The following is a 24,791-nucleotide window of genomic DNA, read 5'->3' on the forward strand; positions in this document are numbered from 1 at the left end:
CCCTGATCCCTCATATCGCCGGCCACGACAGACCACGACATGCTGCGCCGAGCTGCATGGCAGCAGGGCCGTGCCGAAGACTCAGCTGGTCCATCCGAGCCAAATCCGAATTTCTGTGGCCTCGGTGTAATTTAGACGCCTACTATCCTCGTAGAGCAGCCAGAGTAGGGTGAGATAGCTCTTGCCTCGCCCTTACAGGTAAGCTCAAGTAGAGCTTCTTTGCTTCCGGCGCTAGCTGCCATCCTCTAGGCGATTGCTCAAGGGATCCTACAGGCTCAGCTAGTACAGGAATTGCGGACCGATGCCGTGCTCAATGACAGCGTGGTTTCCGAATGAAATGCCGGCCAGGTATGAAGTGCACCCGAGCCGCTGGAACACCACCATGTGTCACAGTCTCGTACAGTCTACAACTACTAAGCTGACCATATCGGGTGCATGGTTGCTAGCCGGCTATTCGTCGACGTCATATTCTTTGGCTCAACCTTGTCCATCGACTGCGACACGAAAGCGGAATGTTGCACCGGCATTACAATGTATAATCGGACCTACGCAACCTCTGAATAGTATCCCATTCTTGCTCGATGCCGATCAATCAGTCACGTATCTTACCTTGGGATTTTGGCCGGCGGAGGCCGCACTAGATGCGCCCCGCCATGGCTAGACTTATTCCGAAGCAGGAGAGCGGACTCGAATGTGGATGTACGAAGCCAGTGTATTGACGTATCTGCACAAATTAAGTAAATAGATCAAGGGTGCGGAGGCACATCGCACGGATATCAGTGTGTAATCATAATGAGGCCAACGTAAGGGATCGTGTCGAAGACAAAAGAGAGATCTGGCGCACGGATCTCGAGAATGACAAGTTAATCCATAGAAAACTTCTTTGGAAGTCGCGGAGGCAAGGGTGATGCAATTTGAGCGTGCGTAGGACACGAGTCAATGGCTCATGACAATAAGCACGGTCGACCGTGAGATTGCCTAGGGACACACCAACCCGCCATCCTGGGGACTGTGTTTCGACGGAGAAGGTAATCGAGAACCAGATGATGGGCGAGCTCTCCGCGATCCCAGTTCGGAACTGTGAAACATATCTTCGTACCGCACTGGCTCTGCACGACAGGTCAGCTGCTGGATCTTTGACTCATCGATAACGTCCTTCAGCGTTATGTACTCAGAACGAAGTGGGAATAGAGTGTGTCGCGAGCGCTGCAAAGCGCTACATACGGATCCCCTTGAAGGTACCATGCCCAGCCAAGGGTCGCGCTTGGTCACGTCCCTCGTGCTGTGACGGCTCGTGAGTAGTATTACGATCGGCTGTAGTCAATCTCCGCGCTGTCCCCGGACAGCTGCGATTTCATCGCGATGCACGCCCCGTAGGTTTATGGAGGAGGGGCCCGGAGTACGCATTCACGAATGATCAGTGACAGGGTAGACAATGCTCATCACTACGCGCGAATTTGCCTCTCAAGCTCGCGAGGGTGTCGTCGGCTACTCTACGATCCCTTCGGGAAGCGGGCCTGGAAACCGGATTAAACTATCGTCTCCATGTTAGTAAGTCCAGTGGACCCGCTGCGATCGCTGTTGAGATGTCGAGGTCTCAACATTCATTGCCTTCGGTCATACCGGTGTAAGGGTCCTATTCAGCCTGCGGCCCTCCGGGTTCCTCCGAGAGACCGGCCGCATGGAGCCTGCCACAGATTACAGCTAGCAACCGCTAAAAGCACGCGGTGCCTACAGTCTCGTAGCCAATGGACTGCGGGCCCCAACTTCAGAAGCGAAGGCGGAGGTCTGGACTGAACCCATCTCATTAACCTCGAACAGGATCTCAACAGGGATGCGCAAGGCATGCGCAAAGAGGCCAGAACCTACTTTCTTACGTAGTGACTGCCAGTGCGCCGCCGTAGTGGCGGCATCACGTAAACTCTTTCAATGTGAGCAGTTCTCTTAGAAGAGCTCAATCCTTGACGCTCGACCGCAATAGAAACCTGCGCGACAACTAATTCAGGATCATAATGATGCCCCTGAGACTGAGTGGTGGCAGGGCCAAGGCGCAGAGCGCTGTGTTTGATTGGAAGGGCAGACCGACGACCAGGATGATCCGCGGCACTCACACTTACGTATCACGATCAACCATTCGATCGTTTACCTCGACCGATCGTGTATGTTTACATATGGTAGATGCACTCCATCGTGCAGTTGAGAGATTGTGCAAAGCGAGGGCATGAATTGTAGGGGTTTTGACCGGTACTAGATACCTCAGACGCCGAGCCGAGGGCGGCATGTCAGTCGGACTGACCCCGTGAGCATCTCAAAGCTCAGTCAGCTGCAACGGCAATCGCGTACGACGCGACAGCAGGAGGGTCTGAGCATAACGTACTCAACGATCCGCGCAAGTCCGCTATACACTGATCGAAAATGGTGCGTTGACTTCCTCCGGCAGAGTACGACGCCTAAGTGGAACTGTTGCAACAGGCAGCAGCAAACGGAGGCACTCTCCCCTCTGAGACGGTGGAGTTCGCCCATCGCATGTTTGACGCAGCTAGGAGCGGCGATACGGCGTTGTTGTCGCAAGCAATCGATGCAGGACTCCCTGTCAACCTCACCAACGAGAAAGGTTGGGCATCCGGCGCCGACCAATTTACACGTCGTTGACATCACATGCAGGAAACACCCTCCTCATGCTCGCGGCCTACAGCGGACATGCGGATCTCACGGGCACCTTGCTGTCGAAGGGCGCGGACCCGAACCGAGTGAACGACAACGGGCAGTCGCCCTTGGCTGGTGCCGTATTCAAACGCGAAGATGAGAGTGTACGGATCCTCATGGCCGGAGGTGCCAACCCGAGGCTGGGCACGCCCACCGCAATCCAGACAGCGCGCATCTTCAAAAGAGAAGATATCCTGGAGATCCTGGGAGCGACGGAAGACGATCTGAAGGACCCGCTACCCACCATCCCAGGACCACCCCACTAGCCGTCGATACGTGCGTACATGCACTAATGTATGCCGGTAGGTGCGCAGTGTCACCGTTACCAGCATCCGGAGAAGCATTGCAATTTAGGAATCATGTGTAAGCTACTGTATGTGAACCATGTGAATCCGAGTTATATATAAATGTCAGTCGTGTGCGCATCCGGAGAAGTTCAAGCAATGTGCCCGTCGGAGGCGATGTGGTGGATTACTGCCGTACCCCCATCTCCTTGCCAACCTCTTTCAAACACTCCTTGACCAGCGACCGCGCGTCCAGTTCGACCGGCCTTCCGTGCTCTACAACGCCATTGGCTCTGCGATCGGAACCCGTGGATCCGCCTAGAGGTGAGAGTGTGCTGTTCGTTAGTGAGAGCGCCTCGGGTGAAATCCAAGCTGAGGGTGTTCTCCTCGGGATTGAAACAATCTCGCACAGGACGGGATAGAAATGGAAGAGATGGGCCTTCGGTGATCGCTTGACTGCATCTGCGATGAGCTGCGCAGGCTCCAGAGACTGGTCGATCGCTGCGCAAAGACCGATTTTAGTTCACACAGTATTACAATGAGCACAGCGGTATGAACGCGCACCTGGTTGATCTACGCAATATTGTGAAGGTACATCCGAAAGCGCTGCCCACAGTGTACCCGGCCATAGCTGGAGCCTCAGTAACTTCTGCAGTACATACAATAGCTCTTCTTCCCTCGCCCTGGACGCGTTTGTGAGAAAGGCAGCGCACTGAGACGGTCTGTACATACCTTGGGAACGGTAAGTTGCCCCGCAACGTTTCGTCAGCTACGTAGTTCACCAGTGTAGCACGGCATCGCTCGAGCATCGACGGAAGACTCAATGCAGCTAGCCTCCGGCGGGCGGGAATACGATCTACGTAAGGACTGGTCAAATGCTGTCCCAACCCCGTTGCTTCCGACTCACCCTTGGCTGTGTCGGAACAAATGAGAAACAGAAGGTCAAGGCACCAGTAAGAGAACCGCTCTCTCGGCCGGAAATGGCCGCTCTCCGTGGTTCCCAGCGCCACAACGTCCGTGCCGAACTTCTCCACTTTCTCGAAGTCCTGCGAAAGCCTGCGTGTCCTGGTGTCCCAGTGGGAGTCCGTGATTGAAGCAGGTGAAGGTGGCAGATCGTCATCGGCATCCCGGATCTGGCTTCCTTGGTGCAGCACTCGCGATAGCTGCACAATGAGGTAGTCTGGTATACACGGGTCTCCCAGATAGGGCACTACGTCGATCTCAAGCGCCGCAATCAACGCGAGGTCGAAGTTTTCCTCAGCCTCTTGTACGTCTAGAGGGAAGCTATCGGCGGCCGAGCTGCATTTCAATTAGGAAACAGGCGGAGATTCACAGAAGGTGAGCTTCACACATACCAGTCGGCCAGGATACCTCCACGGAATGTCTCAATGATCTGACGCCAGATGCCTTCCTGCTGTGCGTCGGGGATATCTGATGCAGGAGTTAGTAGTCGTCCATTAGGAGCGAGCCTTCATTCACCTTCCCCCAGTTCGCGCAGCTGTGGGCCGCACTCCTTGACAATGCGGAGGAAGTTGTTCGTAGCCGTCTTCCACAGCGGGGGATCCTTGCCGAACTTCGATGGCTGAGGACACTCGTATTTCATCTTGATCGGTATCGCATATGCCTAGATGACAGCAATCTGAGCGAAGTCAGGCGAGCATCCAAAAGAGACGCGAACCGAACAGATCCGCTCGACCGTGCCATCCAAGTATATCGCGCTCTGACCTTTGAATCGTAGGAATAGCTCCACGAGCACTGGCATAATCTTCTTCGAAAGCGCAATGTACGTGACTCGTCCCGCTGTTGATCTGGACGGTGTGGCCGAGACAACAGAGGCGCGTGATGGGATATCGAAGGCTGCTAGGAAAGGCAGAGTTGCATATTCGGATAAGTCACGCAATACCAGCGAGGGTGCACCCGAAGAGGACAAATCGACGCCGTCAATCGCTTGCATTACAGTTGCCTGACAGACGTCAGACGCGGTTTCAGTAGACTGAATAGACGATCGTACCTGGACGGGGCTCAATGCATCGACATCTGGTCTATAGTCGGTGGAGTTTTGATAAGTCAGAACGCCTGGACACAACATGTTAGCTCACGAGAAAGTAAGACAACTGATCCGACACACCCTTCAGGATGCTCATAAGTCGTTCTAGTCGCTCCAGGGACCATTCGTGTCTCTCGACATTGCGCCCGACAGATCTGGTACTGCGAATGACATCTACGAATGCCATCAGGCTTTCTTGGGTGAAGGGGTTCGAATGGAGCTTTGCTTGTTGACTGGCGTCTCTTGTTGCGACCAATGCACCCATCTCATCACAGGCACGCCAAACCGTGGCTAGCGCTTCCTTCGTCTTCCCTGCCAGATCACCTTCACCGGTGGCGAGTGCATTGATCGACTTGTCGAGGCAGCGAAGCGCGGTGGCGGTGACCAAACGACTGTCATTACGCCACGAAGTCTGTATGTGACCCACGAAGACGTCCCACGCCTTCAAGAAGCTCTCCAAGGGCATGATCTTGGTTAGCAGGAACTCATGGAAGATCGAGCCGATCGACTGCAACGCGAGGATCCTCGACTCGTCCCACTGAAGATCAGCAGGATCCGCGGTCGAGTCTTCGTCATCAGCATCAGCGATCGCCTGCTGGGCAGTGGCAGTGATCGCGTCCAACAGAGGGAAGGTAATCTTCCATATACATTCGTCCCATGTATCCAGGCTGAGCGTGGTGCCGTAGAGTTGCAGTGTGCGGAACAACGTCTGTATGGCACCTACCCGCACCTCCGGCCGAGCATCTGTACAGAGACCGAGTACTTCAAGCAGTAGGAACATCCATAGACCGCTGTACTCGGGCTCCATCTCCGCGTCTTTACGCTTCGCCTGTATGGAGTCCGAAACACCCCAGAGGAGGCTCTCGGCTGCTGTGAGAGCAATGTTTGTATCCGCCTGACGCCCAAATTGCCCCAGGGTGCTGATGCAAAGACGGAGATGTTCGGGAGACAACGAGCTGAGAGAATCACAAACCAAGGTCAACGACTGGAAGGCGATCTTCACCAGAGAGTTGTGTCCTCTGTCGTTCGTGTAACCCAATGGTGCTGGTTTGCGCCGCGGGGTCTCCGGGACGGCAGTGGTGGGTGTCGAGAGCGACTCCGCAGTCGCAGTTGAAGGCAAGGTGGCCGGAGTGCAGACGCTACTCAGCATCTCGAAGATAGTCTCCCACCCGACCACGAGAGTATGTCCAGAAGCCTGCAAGATCTGATGCAGCGTCTCGAAACCCATGCGTCGCACTTCCACAGTAGTGCTGTTGGTGACTGCACTGTCCGGGATGACCTGCCGCGCAAGGACGTCAAGCACACGTCGCTGTACTTTCGGCTGCAGCTCCCCGGTGGATGATAGGTTACGCGGGACGACGACTAGGATGTCGTCGAGAATACGTGCCGCTTGTGTTCTCACCGTAGGAGGTGCAAGAGCGTTCCGGATGACAGTTAGCAGGTGTTCCGTAATAGGATCCCAGGCGACATCAGGCGACCTGTATATCAGCCGGTGGATGTTGAGCATAGCTACGCCGCCCAGCTTGCTGACTCCGAAGTCGCCAGATCGCTGTGAGTACATAAATTAAGCTTAAAAAAGACTATGAACGAGAGGAAGCCACGTACTGGAGTCTTGGGCATATGAATTCCACTGACTCGTCTGCGGTGATGCTCCACGTATAATGTGAGGCCCGGGCTGGTCACCAGCTCGTCCAAAGACTCCGACTCCGGTACGTTTTCCTGCGCCTCCGACTGCATGCCTATCATGGCAGCACTCAGCTTGCACAGCGAGCTCACGAAATGCCTGAACGCGTCATCGTCCAAGTTCTTGGAAGCGTCGAACAAGCGTTGGATAGCGTGCTGCATGCTCTCTGGATCGAGATCAGCCAACAACGGGTGGCGCGATGCTGATTGTGGTTGACTTGCGCCTTGATTCCCAGCGCCGCCTACCTGGGTCGAAGACTGCGAGCTACTGAGTGAAGATACACGGCTACCGGGCGCGCTTCCAGCCCCGGGCCCGGTTCCGCGCTTGGCAGTCATCGGCTTGGTGCCCCGTATTGTGAACACGTAGTCAGCGTTCTGCAGACCCTCGAGGATATTGAACCAGCTCTCGCCGAGACTGCCCGCTAGGAAGAGCGCGCTCGTCACCAGTACCTTGAGGCAAGCCATGTTCCTCTCAGATAAGCCAGGGGGTGGTGCCGAACTGCCGAGCGTGATGCCCAAGTTCTCCGAAAGGGTACTCGCAGCGCTGCGTGGGGTTATCGGTTCCGTGTGGTGTGTGCCCGAGCTAGAGTACGTATCGAGGCTAGATATCACGCGCGTCGGGATAGCCAGCCGTGCGATGCTAGTGAAGAATGCGTCCCGTGGCGTCGCAAGGCCGAGCATGCCCGCGACAGTCGTGAGCGCCTGGTAGCTAGCGAGGACCTCTACAAAGAGTTCGTCGGAGAGATTCGTCGAGATCAGGAAAGAAAGCGCGGCGAGCAGCGCCGGCCATCCGCTCTCGACCATGTCATGCACCGTCCGCAGCTGGCTTGTCGTCGGCTCATCCGCGGGCAACGCGGACAGGTCGAGCGCGGGGGGTGCGCGCACAACGGGCTCGCCTGCCGCCCGGGGCCGCTGGATCATGAGCGAGTTGTAGAGCGGCCCGGTGAATGAGGCGAAGCCCTCGCATAGCGCAACGAGGCATTGCAGACCAAGGAGGTATACGTAGGACTCCGGGATGACGGGCGAGTCCGCTTTGTCGAGTTGGTCGATGCTTTCATGACGCATTAGCGGTAACCCCAATTATGTGGATGTCGCTCTTACCATTGCAGCTTCATCCCCGATCCGTGTAGGCTCAGGCCCGCCTCCGAGCCTATCATGCTCAGCCCTGCAGAGACGGTAGCGCTAGCGGCGGTCGCCACCATACCCGCCACGCCGCCTACATCAAGCCCATACGAGGTCAAGTCTGAGCTCGAGCCGCTGCTCGTCGAGACGCCGACGCCAAACATCTGCGCGCAGACGCCAAGTAGCACGGGCTTCTCGGTGACAAGGCGTTTCAGCGCAGTTATGAGCGAAGTGAACACCTTCGAGCCACCCTCGTCCGCGTCGTACCGTTCCCAAACATTTCTTATCAACTCTGCATCGCTGCAAAGTCTGGAGAGCCATAAGCACACGTCAAGCCAGATGGTGGCGAACACTTACCCACGCATGATCTCCATGGCGAGCACACGCATCCACAGCGGACGCGGTCCATAAGGGTGCCCACTTTCTGCTGGGTCGGCGTCTCCATCCGAGCCGACAATCTTAATGAGCAGCATTAGGAAAACCTCAGACTCGGTCTTCAGTTCACCTGAGAACTGCTTCAGGAGCAAGAACACAACTCGCGTGGCACGTAGCGTCAGTGGAAAGCTCGGCCGGTCGGAGAGCGCCTTGAGCAGCAACGGAGAGAGATGGTGGCGCTGCAGGAGGAGCAATTCTGGGTGCTATGAACAGGAAGTCAGAACCCGTTTCGCGAATGAATGTCACCGACTTGCCTTGCGGAAGAGGTCGTGGTAGTTGGTGAGCACGCTCTCAATGAGTTCTAGTGCGAATGTCTTCCGAAGAACCTCGAGCTTGAGAAAACGTGGTCGCTCCGCGTTCGCCAGGAGACACAAGTCCTCAAAGACGGCGTACGCATCTCGTGCAGAAGGGCCCAAGGTCTTGGTCTCGCCCATCGGCAGCGTCACATCGACCATGGTCTTCAAGTCAACTTCATCTCGTCGGTCCTCGTCAACAACCTTATCTATAATAAACATAACGAGCTGTCGGAGAGTTGCGGCCGCAGTTGAAGAAACCACTGCGATCCTGGACTCCTGTAGCTTGAAGCAGAGCAGGAGGGCCTATGCAGGAGCGTCAGCAAGCTACCATGAGCTTGAGCAAGACACGCGTACATCACCAAGCAGCTGCCCGTGCACAGCAGGAAAGTTCGTGATGAGGGACAGAAGGGTCTGCAGTATCCGCAGCTGGATGTCGACGCCCTGGTTCATACAGTCGCTCATGGTGCTGATGATGACGGGTACGGCAGACTGCGGTACAGCCTTCAGGGCGATGAGTCGCTGGAGCGAGCCTAGGGATATCATGACCACTTTGGCGTTCTTGGTCGCGCAGCCCATGAAGACGGGGCGCAGGAGGTCGTCCGACTGCGGTCCATCTAGAAGTACATAGTAAGACGGATTGACTGTCACGACGACGCGAGCACATACCGCGTGCTAGGTTTGCTGTGGCCTGCTCCGGAGAGGACCGCAAGATGGCAAGAGACTTCTCTGCGGCCTGTGTCACTCTGTCAGCTCACGGCGAGGTGTGTGACGCGTGCAAATGACACACCTCGCGGACATCTGGGTGCTTTCTACGCGTCTCACTAGCAAGCGACTGAAAGCAATCATTATGCAGTGTGAAAGAGCAGCACCATTGCTTCGCACCTGAAGCTCTGTTACCAAAAATGCCAATGAACTCATGTGCGAACGTCTCCCGTCTTGCGACGTTCAATGAGAACTTGTTTGTCCCCCGTAGCTTGTGTGTCAGCTTTTCTGTGCACCAGGCTCGATAGGAGGGGAGAAAGTGGGAAAGGGAGACAGATGAGATGGAGGTCCGGGGTCAGCTCAGCCCAAGCTCAGCCACACCACACACCACACTGCCGACTTGGATTGAATACGAGCGCCCACCGTGATTAAGCGCCTAGGAAGGCGTATGACGGCGGCCAGTATGATATATACTAGTAGTACTAGTAGTAGTAGCAGTATCTTTCGTTTAGAGCAAGCGCATGAACTCTTCACATGCATCACCAAGAGGGAAATTATAGACATAATATTAATCACTGTGCACGCCAGAGGAACCACAAGTTGACTGTGTGGCTGAAGGCACTTACCCGATTGGGCATAATTACCTAGAAAGGCAATGGTATCCCTCGAGCTTGACCGTGGCGGAGCGATCTGCCTCAGCTCCTCACCCTACTTACCTCTACCCGACTCAAATCAAACATCCTGTAGCCTCTCTTGGCCCAGGCTTCTAGGAGCGACATGAACGGCCCTCACCACGCCAGCGGCAGCGGGCTCAAGCTCGTGATTCCATCTCTGAAGACGGTGCAAGCTCTCAAAGGCCAGAAACGAAAGAAGGTCCTTGGTTTCGTCCAAGATGAACCAAAGCCAAAGATACCACGACCTATCAAGCTCAAACCGCTGAAGGAAGTGCTCGCGAGGTTGATTGTACAAATCAAGAAGTGAGTGCCATACATCGCCCAGGAGAACCTGAGCCTATACCGCTGGATCACCAGGAAAGACGACTATGCATTCTTCCTGCAACCCGTGGATGTCTCGAAGGTGCCAGGGTACGCAGATATCGTCAAGCGTCCTATGGACCTCGGAACGATGACCACGAAGGTCGAGAGAGGGAGATATCGGTCGCTGGAGGAGTTTGCCGTGCGTTTATGCGCTCTACAGTCTACACACCACCTAACACCGCGCGCAGGATGACTTGAAGCTGGTCACAACGAATGCGAAGGCATTCAACCCTCCGGGCACCATCTACCACACCGAAGCCGACCGCGTCGAGGCCTGGGCACTCGAGCACATCGCAAAAGCGGCCGGGACCGTGATCGAGTATGAAACTGACTGGAATATCGACGTCGAGCGCGACGATGAGCCGGAAGGCATTGACAGGGAGCAGGGGCGGGCAGCGGACGGGGACAAGAGCACGTCGATGGATGTGGACGACACAGGGTCGGTCGTCAGTGCGCAGACGCCTGCGACCGCGCAGTCCACCAAGCGCAAGGGTGTGAATGCGAAGAAACCTCCAGGTGCGCTGTCCGAGAGCTTGGAGGCGGACGGAGGCTTGCCTGGCGCGAAAGATGGATTGGGTGCCTTCCCGCCCGGGTCCGATTGGGCGGAGCTGATGCTTGCACTGAAGCTGAAAGGTGTGTTTCTCTTGCATTGCATGTGGCATTTCCCTGATGGTGCTTAGGCAAGCGATATCGGACGAAGAAACAGCGTCTCCGGATGGAAAGAGGCGGTCCTCCGTATAGAGCAGACGGCAGTCTCGACTACACCGAGCTCGAAGATGCGTTCTCAGTCCTCCAATTCTTCGTTCCGGATCCTCCTGCACGTCCGCTACTCACGCCCCTATATCCCCCTCCTGCCGACCAACCTCCCCAGTCCGCTCAAGCGTCCACATCTGCACTCCCACCGTTCCCAACGCCTGTCGTCGCTCCTACTACCCCAGCTGCAGTCAACCCCAGCGTCCCTTCCCTGAGCTCCTCGTCTACTGCAAACTCGAAGAAGCGGAAACGACGGCACTGGACGATCGTGCGCAACGCGTCTACACGACGCGCGAAGGAGCGCGAAGAGGAGGATGAGGAGGAGCCGCCGTGGAAGGCGCCGCGTTTGCCCTCAGCGAGTGACTTTGGTTCATTTGCTGAGCTCCAGAACACATTGGCCTCAGAAGGCGCCGCAGCCAATGTGAGCGACCTCGGGTCAGAACGAAGATTGTTCGAGGCTATACGCACGAGCGTGGAGGCAGCGAGCATGCGAAGCAAGGGCAAGCAGGTCGATCGAGGACAGCTCAGCGCGGATGACGATGAGGACGCCACGTACTGGAGAGAGAAAGGCGGCGAAGCACAGGAGTACATCCGCGACGTCGTCTACGGCGGCGTGGACGGGTATGCCTACGCGCGCAGCATCGCCCAATTCGTCCACCTCGACGAGCCGCTCGAAGACACGTCCGAACCGGCTTCCTACGATGCACTGGGCATGCCCCTCGCGCACTACGTCTCGCAGCACGTCCTCGATCCTCTCACAGGCGGGCTGCACGGCGCCCTCGCATCCGCGTTCAGCGCACTGCGCGACTCCGCCCACGGTGCACGTGCCCCCGAGCATGTCCGCGCGCAGATTCCGCTCTCCCTGAAGACATACCCCGCCGCCGAGCGCGCCCTCGCAGCGCTCACGGCAAAACTGGACATGATACCGCTCATCCGCGTGCCCGACGAGCTCTACCGTGTCGAGGCGCACTGGGCGGGCAACGCGTACCGCGAGGAGAAGCGCCAGAGGGAGGAGGAGGCGCAGGCGCGGGGCGACGCCGCGGCGTTCCTGCGGTTCGCGATCGAGCAGCACCAGGAGGCGCAAGCGCAAACTCAGGGACTCGCACAGACTGTTGGCACAGAGGCGGCAAAGACTACTGGGGCGACCCAGGAGGACCCTGAGGTGTTGCGATATGTGCTCGGTGTCGTGACGGACACGATCGAGGGGATGATCAAGGCGAGAACCGAAGGGGGCGCTGGAGAGAACAAAGACGAAGCTGAGAGGAAGGGCGCGACAGGCGGCTCTCCGCAGTCATTCGGTACTGTTCCTGAGGCTCTTCCTGAGGCCATGGACGCGGACACGGACGTTGACATGGAGCCCAAGGACGAGCCGCCACTGGATTTCAAATTGCAGACACCTGTCCCCGGTCCATTACCTTCGCAAGAGATTCTGTCGCAGCCCGCCCCCTCATCTCCTCCACAGCCAGATGCACCTCTTCAACCAGCACGTGCTACCTCCCCTGCGGCGCCGCAAGCATATCCCCTTGCGAAGGTCGAAAGTACCGATGAGGATCCTGCGATGCGGGCTCTCCGGATGAATCTACTTGGCCTCGCCAAGCGCGCACCCCTCCAGGCCATCGCTCCCTTACCTGTATCTCTAGTGCCTAAAGCACTGAGGAACGTGGTACCCTTGCTTCCACAGTGAGATGCTGATTATACGACGACATGCTAGAGCGTCAGGATCATGCTTGCTTATGTCGAAGCCGAGTTGGACCTGCTATTCTCGCCGTGCGAGTAGACTTCTCATTGACCAATACGGTGATGTACCAACCAGGAAGACGACGATTGCTCACTGCTGCGTTATACAAGTGTTGTAGAGTACGTTATATCTACACATCTACACTAGATGTCTCCGCTGGTCCTTTATGTAAGAGGACGTGCACCGCTATAATATAGTGCAGTCTCTTGCGGACTCACCGGCACCTGCGACCATCGAGCACTCATGAACCCAGCGCCCACCGAACTCGACTCGAACCAAGTACTGAGACTCGACAACAGAACCAAGTCGGTCCTGCCTTGTCGGACGCATGCATGTTTTTGTATGCACATCTCGTAATCCGTATCCGTATGTCTGATGCGAAGTGATATGCAGCGTGCTAGAGAAACATCGGGCGAAAGCAAAGTATAATTTAGGCGAACGTACTAATTCAAGCAGCAGCACCTCGTCCGTCCTCTTCACATCATACACCCCGGCCTCGCGACCCAAGCTCACTGGATCCGGTCCCACTGCCTCATACAGCTGTAGCCATCATAGTCGAAGCTCTTCTGCACCTCGCAGTCGCAGTGGCCGCGCTCCCACGCGCCGGGCCCGCGAGGGCAATGCGTGTACGGGTTGTGCTCGTACCCGATGTCGTCGAAGAAATGGATCTGGTCCTTCGATGCGAACAATCCCGCCGCGATCGAGTGCACAGGTGCGTCGCCCCAGCGCTGTACGACCGGTATACATAATATGGGCAGGTCATTGAGAGGGCGGGAAGGAAAGGACAGCACAGGGATGGGAAGACGAGAGAGATCAGTGAGTGCGTGGGTACGGATAGACACGGGACGCACCTCGTAGTAGAACCCGCCCTTCGAGTCCAGGTACTCGAAGTACTTCGAGTACGCCTCCCCGCGCCAAAAGTCCATGTTCGCAATCTCGAAATTGGACCAGACTGCCCGCACGGCGCACCAAGAGCACATCGCGACAAACATAAGGTTCGGTGTTAAAACGGGATGTGGCGTGGCACAGCAGAAAAGAAGACGAGGGGGTGCGGCCAAATATACGACGGGTGAGAAAGGTAGGATCTGTCAGTGAATCTCTTCGGCACCGAAACAAGAGAAGCACGCACAGTGGCAGTTGTTGTACGTCGTCCCGCCGTCGTCGCTCATGTAGTTCATCGCGTTGTTCTCCTTCACATACTCCGGGTGCGCCTTGGTAAACTCCTTCACCGTCTCCCAGAGCGTCGGGATGGTCGCCAGGTACTCGTACATCGTGATCGTGAACCCGTACACCTTGTTGTGGTCCTCCATGTACCGGAAAGGATCGAAGTCGACGTCGCACCGGAAGTGCACGTCCGGCTCGACGCGCCAGTACCACTTGAATTGCTGCAGGAGCTGATGGCGGTAGAAGAAGCCCGAGTTGAAGCGACACATGTTCCGGTACGACACGCTGCCGCCGTAGATGATGTTGTCGTCCATCATTTTCTGCCGGGCTGCGCTCGCGCGGTCTTCGTCGATCCAGGCGGGCTGGTACCAATGGTCATGAGGAATCCTCCCGAAGTGCACAGGGCCAGAGATGATATTGGTGACGCGCCTGTCCAGCTATGTCAGCCGCTGCAACTCAGATAGTAACGTCGAGACGCACCGTTTAAACTCGTCGTCGAAATCTTCCTCGTTCAAGAATACCCATGGGTATTGATATTTGTGGTTAAACCTGTCCTCCAATTCGCGAATACTGCGCACTGCACCATCAACGTCGCTGTTCCTCGCGAGCATCAGGATGGTAGCATTGGCACGCGCGCTGGTGTTGTGCGCCGGCGTAAGCGGGAGAGGGGTGTCGTCATAGTACGCATCCGGGATCGCCGGCGGCGCTGCAGCGGTCGACCAAGAGAAGCCACCCGTCAACTGCGAGATGGAGGTTGCGCGGCCGTACGGTTCATGAGTGAAGCTGAGGATCGAATGGACCCCGAACTGTGGGTGTGCCGTTCAGTTTATATGCACGCGGCCGGATGAAACCACCGACCAGGATGAAGAGGACGAGCAACACGTAGCGTGCCGTCGGTGTCAGTTTCCAGTGAATCTGTGCCATTGCAATCGGGCTGCTGCAAACTCCTCCGTCTCTCCCGGAATTGTCGCAAATAGGGATCGGCGGTCAAAGGAAGTTTGCCAACGCGAAGAAGGGGCCGCCGCCGCCAGCAGAGTCGCGCAAGTAGATGGGCGTTGCAACCAAAATGGGGGTCCAAGACAAAATGACAGCGCCCCATGGCTTTAGACGACGAGGCTCGGCGAAGAGCGAACGAAGCGCGGCCCCGCAGCATCGAGCGCCGACGCACACAGCTGTGCGGCTTGGCTGCGGTGGCTGGCCTCCCCAAGGCGATTACGTCATCGCAAGGATCAATTGCTCTGCAACCGAAGGGCTTGGCGAGCACTGCCTTCTATGGGCATCGCGACGTCCTCGGTCACAGCCGTGACGCGCATGGTTCACCGAGCCCAAGGAATCTCACCGCGGACGACATCCAGACGACATCCATCCAAGCTTTCATTTTTCAGCGCTTTAGCCTTCAAGCAAGCGGCAAGTCGTGCGCGCACGACGGTGAATGGCATCGCAGGAGGCATACAGCGTCCGGCGAACGTACTTACTCATGGACCGTGGACGAAGAGGACGGGGAGAGGTGAATGGCGATGTCAGTCCTGTCAAGGTCTTAAGTATATATATGCTCTCAGAGGACTCAGCCACCTCAGAAGCCACGGCGGTGAGTGAATGTTTGACATGTCTCCAACTTAGCGGGCGACCGCCAGAGGGATTCGCCGAATGCGGAAGGCGCGCGGCCGATTGCGGAAGGTGTTGTCGTCGAGAGACGACGCGGTGATGACGTCACACAGCCAACACCTCGATGGGTTTCCGGGAACATACTTATTTTTTGACAGCTAAGTGACATGCCTCTCGCGGTGCGCACATAAGAGCCTTGGGGACTTCGCCCAGATACCTGCTCGTGTGGTTGCACCAAGCCTCGCACGGCCAGTGCGCAGGGCGAATTTGTTTGCTCAAACCTGTCAATTAAAGGAATACCGGTACTCCATGGCTGCGTACATAGACCAAATGGGAGAACTGTGACGGTGAGTGAATCTGTCATCATCAATCCAAGACGATCTACATGTACATCCCGACAGTGCTCACGGTCCACTTAAAGACCTCCGAACGACGCCACATCAATATCTTCTCTCATGCGTCATGGAAGACGACCAGCAAGATTTGGGGAAGATAGAACTTAATTGGTGCTGTGGTGATGATGGGTCTGAGAAAGTCTCCGAGCATCGACGAGGGGTATGTGTCTGCAAAATCGAGTCAGGTTCTTGCGATGCTCAAGCTTGGCAACAGGATAGACAGAGCGTTTGACGTTGGTTTGACGCGATGTTCCCTTCGAGCTTCTGCTTTTCTTTCTCAACAGGTCGCTGGCACGGACAACGAGCATCAGTGAGCGTCGAAGTCGAAATTCAGCAACGTCGAAGCTCACAGCCCCGCAAACGAGCCTCAACTTGCTGCAGAGGTGGCTCGGACACCCATCCCTAGGCTCCATCGCACTAGTAAATCATACCAACTCGCAAGTGAGCGCGTTCAGGCTCGGTACGCAGATCACTTTCCGCCTCCCTCTCACCACGCCCCTGCCAAGCACACTACGCCAGCCCACACCTCTACGACCTCCGCCCAGTTCCCTGCGCTCCCTCGGCGTCCACGGCCAAGGCAGCCCAGCTTCGCAACCACTGCGACCGAGCAGGAGGACCGTGCCTCGAGCGAGCGGCTGCTCCTGCTCACACTTCACGCGCCCGACACGCGCGTGGACGACATCCTCGAGCGCGTCGCCGCGGGCACGCGTTCCTCGCGCTCTGAAACCTCAGGGCGTGCGACACGCGGTGCTCCCGCGCAAGGGGCATCGTGGCCGCGAACGCCCTCGGCGTAGGTGCCCTCCCTGGGTAAGGGGGCGACTGCGTGGTGGCGCTCGAGTTGACGTACCACGCTAACCATACGTAGGTGCATCGTTCGACTTGCAGTGCTGCACTACAGACTGACGGACGGCTGTGATCCCCGGGCACGTCGACGCCGACGTCGGCTGTCGGCCGCCGCCCCAGTGCATGCATGTACATAGTTAGGAAGAACGAATATGAATCGCCTTCGAGCTCAGTTGTCTGAAGACTCAGGAGATGACGACTTGGATCGCGTAGTAGTAGGATTGCCCGGCGGTCTGTCAACCCAAGCCAGTTTTTCAAGCTTCGTAGTGATTATACATGACACGCCTCTTGCTGAGCATCAGGATAGATCCCCACGTCGCCTATACAAACCAGACTCGGAGTTCGGTACGTTCTGTAGGTACTACTCAGGTTGACGCCAGTCCTACTTCCTGGGTGGGGTAAATTTGTATGGGCTGTTGCACGCTGTATCGGGTGGGATAAGCCGTTTTCTGGAGGGAGGTGGATGGAGGGCACGGCTATCTAGTCGTGTCCGTAGGTTCGACTTCTACGACGACGGACTCTTGGAGTGACACCCACCCGTATCGCCCGGGGTGGGAAGCTGGCCACCTTGCACTAATGCCGCTGGCGCCCATAGACTCCCGACGTCGCTCGTAGTGCGATAGGGGCAATGCCTTCCGCACCGCACCCACTTGTCTGGGTGTTGGCCAGCGGTTGGCCGAGACGAAGAAGACATGTGCCGGAAGTGACCCGGTGAACACCCGGCGGTGCGCCGCTTTCAAATTCACCTTTCCGTACCATCACTGGGATGTTGCTATCGCACCTACGCGGGCCATGACGATGAAGACCGGAGCGCTTACCTACAGGAGGACCGCCCAATTAGCGTCGCCGGTGCGCTCAAGTTGACGTGAAAAGGAGATTCCGGCAGGGACCCGTAAGGGGAAATGGGGCTCGAGTAGAACGGTCTTAGCGTGCCGTTATGATGTATTAGTGTCCGCATCTTGCCTCGGGCGAGGGACTATAAACACGGTGAATAAAAATAAAAATAAAATAAAAAAGACGCCAGTCCTACTTACGTAATCTAGCTACCCCACGATGAATCGGACGATCACTGGTCGTGACTAGGGGCAACGCCATTCTGGAACGCGTCCCCCGTCACGTGACCCAGACGCGTCGAAAAGGTGGACGCGCCGTCCCTCGATGCCTTTAGCTAACGGGTACAGGGCATGTAAAATGATCATTATATTCTCCAGGACTGCTATACACATAAAGAAGGTATAGGTAGCATTACAGAGCTATATACTGCTCGCGTTGTGAGCAATTAGGTCAAATATAGAAGGTATTTTCTACAACGGAGGAGTGTATCATATGTACAGCGTGTTCATGGGCGCGATTAACCTCTTTGAGGTGCTGATACTTACTAGTCTATAGCTACAAGTAAATGAATGGTCAGTCCGTGGAAAGCTCGTTGACCCCCTTTCGATGACAAGCCCCAGAGGATGCTCACTATGTTGAACTTCCGAGTTTTCAGTGTTCTTATCTTATCAGTTATGTACGGATATGGACTTATGTTCTGCAATGTCAGATTACATACGTTCTTTGATGGACTTTGCCTAGATTACGTCATGTGACTTTAGTCCGGATCATTCCATGATATTCCACGACATTCCTTGATGTTCCATGACGTTCCATATCATTCCTTGATGTCCCATCACGTCTTATATTACTCTTTGATGTTCCATCATGTCTCATATTATTCCTGATGTTCCATCACGTTTCATGTATCTCTCCACATCAAACTCCGAGTTTTGGCTTACTCATGCTGCTTACCAGCTTACTCATATCCCCAAAACCTCGGACTTAGTGCTTACTGATGAACCACTGATACAGCATGTGACCTGTATCAAATGTGTATATATACTGGGCTGGTTTGCCCTGTAATGATAACGATCCTTCGTCCTCTCCTCTGCCTGCCAGCATAGGATCTTCCCTTTGGGACTGGTCTGTTCACTCACTCTTTAGTCCTTCACTGCCACTGGGCTTACTAAGCCTAAAACCTCTTTTTTCAACAGGTTATGAGCCCTGCGCTCTGATTCTTTAATCACCTGCACCCCTCTTTGCGCGCTCCAAAGCCCAACTCTTGAAAGAGTGAGTTGGCAATTTTTGTCCTTTGTTGGACTATTTTTAAGTCGCTGCGTGACATAGTGCCGAAGGCCTTGTCTGAGCGCATCTCTAGGGCAGCCCGAAAAGGCAATTACGAAATTTATCATCCGTCTCGTCGTGAGAGAAACGACGTTGACGAAGACGACTCTAACGTCATCGCTGTACGTCATCGGCATTTGTACGGTCATCTACCCGTCCGTCGCCAGATCGACATCATCCTCGCTCCTACCCCTCGTCGCCGCCGCCAAGCCTCTGGCCGCGTAGACACGTCCATTCCTCCCAAGGAGTCCTGCCGCACCTCGCCGGAGCAGCACCTCTTGTATTTGCAGAAGAAAGCGGACGTTGCCGAAGCTCTCGCCGAGACTCGCCGAGCCGAACTCGCTGCTGCTCGTGCCGCTAGCGCCGCTGCTGCCGAGACCAAGGCTTCGCTCATTGAGCGTCTTAGCGGAGAAACTCCCATCGTTCCCACGGCTCTAAAGCCTATCTTCCTGTCCGACTTCCGCAAGAAGTCAACCGCTGACAAAGTCGAGATCCTGTGCAAGCGTCTCCTTGCCGTCCAGAAGCGCCTTCAGCCCCTCTATCGCCACCGTAACCGCCTCTACGCCCGTCTTCCCTTGTTGGATAACTTGGACGATTTTGGCAGGCGTTTCAACTGGGTGCTGACAAATATCGAGGAGGAAGGAACCACGTGGTCTGCAGTCGAATTGAACGACATCTGTTCTGTCTGCGAGCTGATTGCGAAGATTTCCTTCATAAATCTTAGCCAGAATTTCGGCCGCATTATCAAGGACGTAGGGGACTTGTACAAGAACAACTACTTGTACTGGGTAGATAAGCGATTGTAGTCGCATTTTTTCTGTATATCTTCATCCCTAGAATTTAAGCATCACACTGTGGCTTCGTCTCAAGAAGAGACATTTGACCGAGACTCAAATAGTGAAGCATCGAACGGAGTAATTCCACCGTACGATTGCACCGACCATCATCATCTCTACGACTACGAGGAGAACTTCGATTATCATTTTGACATCGAAGAAGATCAGTGGATTAACTGCGACGACGCTAGTTGCCCACATCGCTACGATCAACCTCTAGGTCCAGTTCCAGAAGGATTTTCAACTGGAATATCGGTCGCTCCTTGGCAGGAGAATTTCCTATTTGCTAGTGAATTTTCGGAATTACCTCCATATCCTGAACACCTAGTCCCGCTCCCTGAGTCGAGACCTCAATCTCCATTCTTCGAGGAATTACCCTTCGAAGTTTTTACCCCAGAACTACCATCCGTCTCACAAGACGAATTTATCCTCCTATCCGCAACCATGGGTGACGTCAAACCTGACAATGTCCCCAAGCTTTCCTCAGCGTCGCAATACGCTGATTGGTCAGCCGCCATGCGCGGCTATTTGGTTTTTATCCAAGCCTGGCCCGCCGTTACTGCAACTGGCACACCCGCAGCGGACTTCGCCACTCAGAATGCCCGTGCCCAGGGTGTTCTATTTATGAGAACCGATCGCTCGATGCATCATCTGCTCGAGAAAGACACCGGTGATCTCAAGGATGCGAAGGACATGTGGAACTCGCTCAAAACCGCTTTTGGCACCCCCGACACGGCATACGTCTGGTCTCTCTTCCAGTCGTTGATCAAATCTCCGGAAATGTCTGACTCCAAGCCAATGCAGGATCAGATCAACAAGCTGGTTACCCGGCTTAAGGAGATTAGTGGTGGCGGAATTACGCTCGGTGACTCAACTCAGGCTCTTCTCCTTCTGTCGAAGCTGCCAGAGTCATACCAGTCGATGATCTCTGCGCTCCTGGCGACGCAGACCCTCAAAGATCTAAAGGTCGACTCGGTCCAGAGCAAAATTCTTGCCGAGGAATCACTTCGCCGGTCCGGTATGGGACAGTCTGCGTCTAAGACGTCCCAGGTCAAGCATAAATCCAAGGACCCCTGCGATCACTGCGGTGGGGCCCATGGTAGCGAGAATTGTTGGACCAAGTACCCGCATCTCCGCCCTCAGAATAAAGGTGGCGGAAAGGGGAAGAACAACAAGGGCAAGGGCAAGGGCAAAGGAAAGGGAAAGAACGGAGGAAATGGTCAATCTAGTTCTGGTACTTCTAACACTGCATCTGCGTCGGACTCTTCGAATGTTGTAACTGTAGAATCCTCCTCGTCGTCTGCGAATACTATGACTGCTTCTTGGTATACTGCGGCTCACACCGCGTCAGGAAGAACGACTGATTGGATTATGGATTCTGGTGCATCCAAGACGATCACCAACAACATGGCTGATTTCTGGGATTACACTCCTTACGAGGAGCCCATGATTTTTAGCACAGCCGGCAAGAGTAAAATTGCAGCTTACGGTGAAGGCACTATCAAAGGCGTTGTGCATGTTGAAGGGAAACATATTGTGTCGACTATCACCAATGTCGCATATATCCCTGCCGCGTCTAGTCGCCTATTTTCAACTGGAGTTATTGAACGTTCAGGTTTCACCCTTGTTCAAGGTGGAGGCCGTATGGTCATTTTCGACCAACCTATTTTGCATGGTTCTGACCGAATCCGTGGTAACAAGATCATGGAGGCGCATCACACGCCCTTCAACAATCTCTATATGTTGCACATGGAAATTATGAAACCGCAATTGGCTAAGTCTGCTGACAAGTCAAATTTTCGCCTTTGGCATCAACGCTTCGGACATTCGTCTGAAGAAGTTATCCGTCAACTACCCAAGCACACCAAGGGTGTGGATTCTATCGGTGACAAGGACAAGTCTCCTTGTGCAGGTTGTCAATGGGGCAAGTCTCATCGTGCTCCATTTCCCGCGTCGGACAAGAGAGCTTCAAAACCTCTTGAAATTGTTCATACCGACGAAGATGGTCCTATGCGTACCACCGCTATTGGTGGATGGCGCTACTTCATCAGCTTTCTCGACGACTACTCCGGTCTTGGCCGCGCCTATTTCCTCAAACATAAGAATGATTCGACCCAAGCGTTCGATGATTTCAAGGCATGGGCTGAGAACCAAACTGACGAGAAAATCAAAGCTGTACGCTCGGATCGAGGGGGAGAATATACCTCTGCAGAATTTACCGAACATTTGCGCAAATTTGGCATTGAACATCAGAAGACGATGCCATACTCTCCTCAACAGAATGGGAGAGCTGAGCGCTGGAATCGGACCATTGTCGAGAAGGCTATGTCTATGCTTCATCATGCTGGACTAAGCCATGGTTTCTGGCAATTGGCTGTTGACGCTGCGGTTCACATTTATAATCGGCAACCAATGCGACGCCTTAACTGGCAATGCCCCATTACCCTCTGGGATAGCACAGTCCCGGACATTTCGTATTTTAGGGTATTTGGGTGCAAGGCATATGTGCATGTGCAGAAGGAACAAAGAGCTGGGAAGCTCGACAAGAAGGCTGTCGAGATGATCTTTGTTGGCTATGAGTTAGGTTCCAAAGGGTATCGTTTCTGGAATCCGGCCACTCGAAGTATCGTTGTGTCTCGTGATGTGACCTTCGATGAAGAGACATTTCCTGCACGTAAAGATTTAGGCAATAATCCGAAATCCCTGGATAAGCCGTTTGATGAACCTCCTGAGGATGCGAACTTGGAGGATTCTGATTCTGAGGATTTACCTATTCCCGTTCCTATCCCGGAACATGAACCTGAACCTGAAGACCATCCAGAGCCAGTGGGAGACATTCCACAACCGCAACCTGATCCTGTACCTCCTCCGCAACCTCAGTACGAACGTCCACGTCGTCAAGGTGCTGGACAAAATCCTAAGAGGAACAAGGACAATGCCTATGGTGACGAGCCACCTGCGAATATTGATCGTCGTACCGATGCTCAAGGCCGTCAACAATCTGAGGCTGAAACTCTCATGTTTGTGCGGATGCTAGCAGAAGCAAACCATGGTGTTCCCCAGAGTCACAGGGAAGCTATGGAGTCTCAAGACAAGGCTAAATGGCACGCATCTGAAGGTTCTGAATACAAGTCACTTATGGACAACAAGACTTGGGTTCTAGTTCCACGGCCTAAAAACCGAAAGGTTATCAAGTGCCGGTGGGTTTATGCGATTAAACACGATGGTCGCTACAAAGCGCGTGTTGTTGCAAAGGGATTTACCCAAGTGTGGGGTCAAGACTATACCGAGACTTTTTCTCCTGTTGCACGGTTTGAATCCGTACGCTATCTATTGGCGCATGCAGCACTTGAAGATTGGGAGATTGAGTCTATGGATGTCAAGACGGCATTCCTTAACGGTGACCTTGACGAGGAAATCTACATGGAACAGCCCGAAGGATGGGCTGTACCTGGGAAGGAGAACTGGGTCTGTCTGCTCAAGAAGGCCATTTATGGCTTGAAGCAAGCGTCTCGTCAATGGAACGCTAAGATCCACAAGTCTCTCCTTGACTTAGGGTTTAAACGGACGTATTCGGATGCCGGAATTTATGTCTTCTCTCGTGAATCTGAAGGACACACCTGCTTAATCATATTGTATGTCGACGACTTGCTCCTCATGGGCGACTCGAAATTGTTCATCGACAACATCAAGCAGAGACTGTCTTTGGAATACCAGATGACTGATCTGGGAGCTGTCCAGCGTTTCCTTGGTCTACACATTCGTCGAGAACGTCTTGCACGTCGTATCTTTGTTGACCAGGAAGACTATATTCAGTCTGTTTTGGAGAGGTTCCAAATGTCCAACTGCAAGTCTGCAAGGACACCTCTTCCCGCTGGAGCAGTATTAGAGAAGAACACCGACACTGCATCTGAAATTTTCCGAACCCGTTACCAGAGCATCATTGGCAGCATCATGTATGCTATGCTTGGTACTCGCCCAGACATCTCGTTCGCGGTCACGCGTCTGGCGAAGTTTTCTTCAAATCCGTCTAAAGAGCATATGAAGTTTGCGTACTATGTCCTGAGATATCTTCAAGGGACAAAGGAACTTGCACTTTGCTACGATGGAGGCTCAAACTCTGGTCTGATCGCCTACTCAGACTCAGACTGGGCTGAAGACCGTGATGATAGGCACTCTACATCTGGCTTTGTTTTCCTCATGGCCAATTGTGTCGTTTCTTGGGTGTCAAGACGCCAACCAACGGTATCTTTGTCTTCAACCGAAGCAGAGTATAAGGCCAGCTCCGACTGCTGTCGTCAGATGGCTTGGCTGCGTCATTTTGGAGAAGAACTGGGAGACAACATGTCTCATCCAACTCCACTTTGTCTTGACAACCAAGGCAACATTTTCCTTGCGGTGAACCCCGCTGTGGATCGCCGCACCAAGCACATAGAAATCCGGTATCACTACATTCGAGAGTTCTACGAACGTGGGGAGATGGACATCTATTTTGTCGCAAGTGAAGACCAACTTGCTGATGCCTTGACCAAGAATGTTCCCTTCAGCGGAATCGAGAAATTCAGGTCTTCGGTTGGCATGATGAGATACTCGACATCTTGAACAAGTGGGAGTGTTGAACTTCCGAGTTTTCAGTGTTCTTATCTTATCAGTTATGTACGGATATGGACTTATGTTCTGCAATGTCAGATTACATACGTTCTTTGATGGACTTTGCCTAGATTACGTCATGTGACTTTAGTCCGGATCATTCCATGATATTCCACGACATTCCTTGATGTTCCATGACGTTCCATATCATTCCTTGATGTCCCATCACGTCTTATATTACTCTTTGATGTTCCATCATGTCTCATATTATTCCTGATGTTCCATCACGTTTCATGTATCTCTCCACATCAAACTCCGAGTTTTGGCTTACTCATGCTGCTTACCAGCTTACTCATATCCCCAAAACCTCGGACTTAGTGCTTACTGATGAACCA

At 54.4% G+C, this 24,791-nt stretch overlaps 4 protein-coding genes across 4 annotated transcripts; 2 read left to right on the plus strand and 2 right to left on the minus strand.

Annotated features, from left to right (window-relative positions):
* The first annotated feature begins 2,277 nt into the window (after positions 1-2,277).
* Positions 2,278-3,068, plus strand: C8Q71DRAFT_743353 (ankyrin). The gene is made up of 3 exons (XM_047922884.1): positions 2,278-2,418; positions 2,473-2,614; positions 2,665-3,068. The coding sequence occupies exons 1-3, from the start codon at positions 2,416-2,418 to the stop codon at positions 2,970-2,972; spliced, it is 453 nt and encodes a 150-aa protein (XP_047782553.1). The 5' UTR covers positions 2,278-2,415; the 3' UTR covers positions 2,973-3,068.
* C8Q71DRAFT_743356 (uncharacterized protein) lies at positions 3,069-9,650 on the minus strand. The gene is made up of 17 exons (XM_047922885.1): positions 9,456-9,650; positions 9,361-9,405; positions 9,240-9,306; positions 8,928-9,187; positions 8,532-8,876; positions 8,200-8,480; positions 7,822-8,151; positions 6,643-7,771; positions 5,119-6,586; positions 5,002-5,066; positions 4,669-4,953; positions 4,470-4,614; positions 4,346-4,421; positions 3,898-4,289; positions 3,723-3,846; positions 3,555-3,673; positions 3,069-3,491 (listed from the first exon to the last, which is right to left on the minus strand). The coding sequence occupies exons 1-17, from the start codon at positions 9,489-9,491 to the stop codon at positions 3,178-3,180; spliced, it is 5,481 nt and encodes a 1,826-aa protein (XP_047782554.1). The 5' UTR covers positions 9,492-9,650; the 3' UTR covers positions 3,069-3,177.
* Positions 9,651-9,976: 326 nt separating this feature from the next.
* On the plus strand, positions 9,977-12,858 carry C8Q71DRAFT_438871 (uncharacterized protein). The gene is made up of 4 exons (XM_047918542.1): positions 9,977-10,252; positions 10,307-10,451; positions 10,501-10,945; positions 10,993-12,858. Exons 1-4 carry the CDS (start codon positions 10,053-10,055, stop codon positions 12,747-12,749), a joined length of 2,547 nt encoding a protein of 848 aa, XP_047782555.1. The 5' UTR covers positions 9,977-10,052; the 3' UTR covers positions 12,750-12,858.
* A 454-nt stretch (positions 12,859-13,312) lies between these two features.
* Positions 13,313-14,891, minus strand: C8Q71DRAFT_721500 (glycosyltransferase family 15 protein; the record flags this gene model as incomplete). The annotated part of the gene is made up of 5 exons (XM_047921459.1): positions 13,313-13,531; positions 13,655-13,755; positions 13,933-14,396; positions 14,448-14,773; positions 14,826-14,891. The coding sequence occupies 5 exons, from the start codon at positions 14,889-14,891 to the stop codon at positions 13,313-13,315; spliced, it is 1,176 nt and encodes a 391-aa protein (XP_047782556.1).
* Positions 14,892-24,791: the final 9,900 nt, after the last annotated feature.

The sequence above is a fragment of the Rhodofomes roseus genome (assembly GCF_022264815.1).
Source record: "Rhodofomes roseus strain CIRM-BRFM 1785 chromosome Unknown C8Q71scaffold_4, whole genome shotgun sequence".
NCBI classification, from domain to species: domain Eukaryota; kingdom Fungi; phylum Basidiomycota; class Agaricomycetes; order Polyporales; family Fomitopsidaceae; genus Rhodofomes; species Rhodofomes roseus.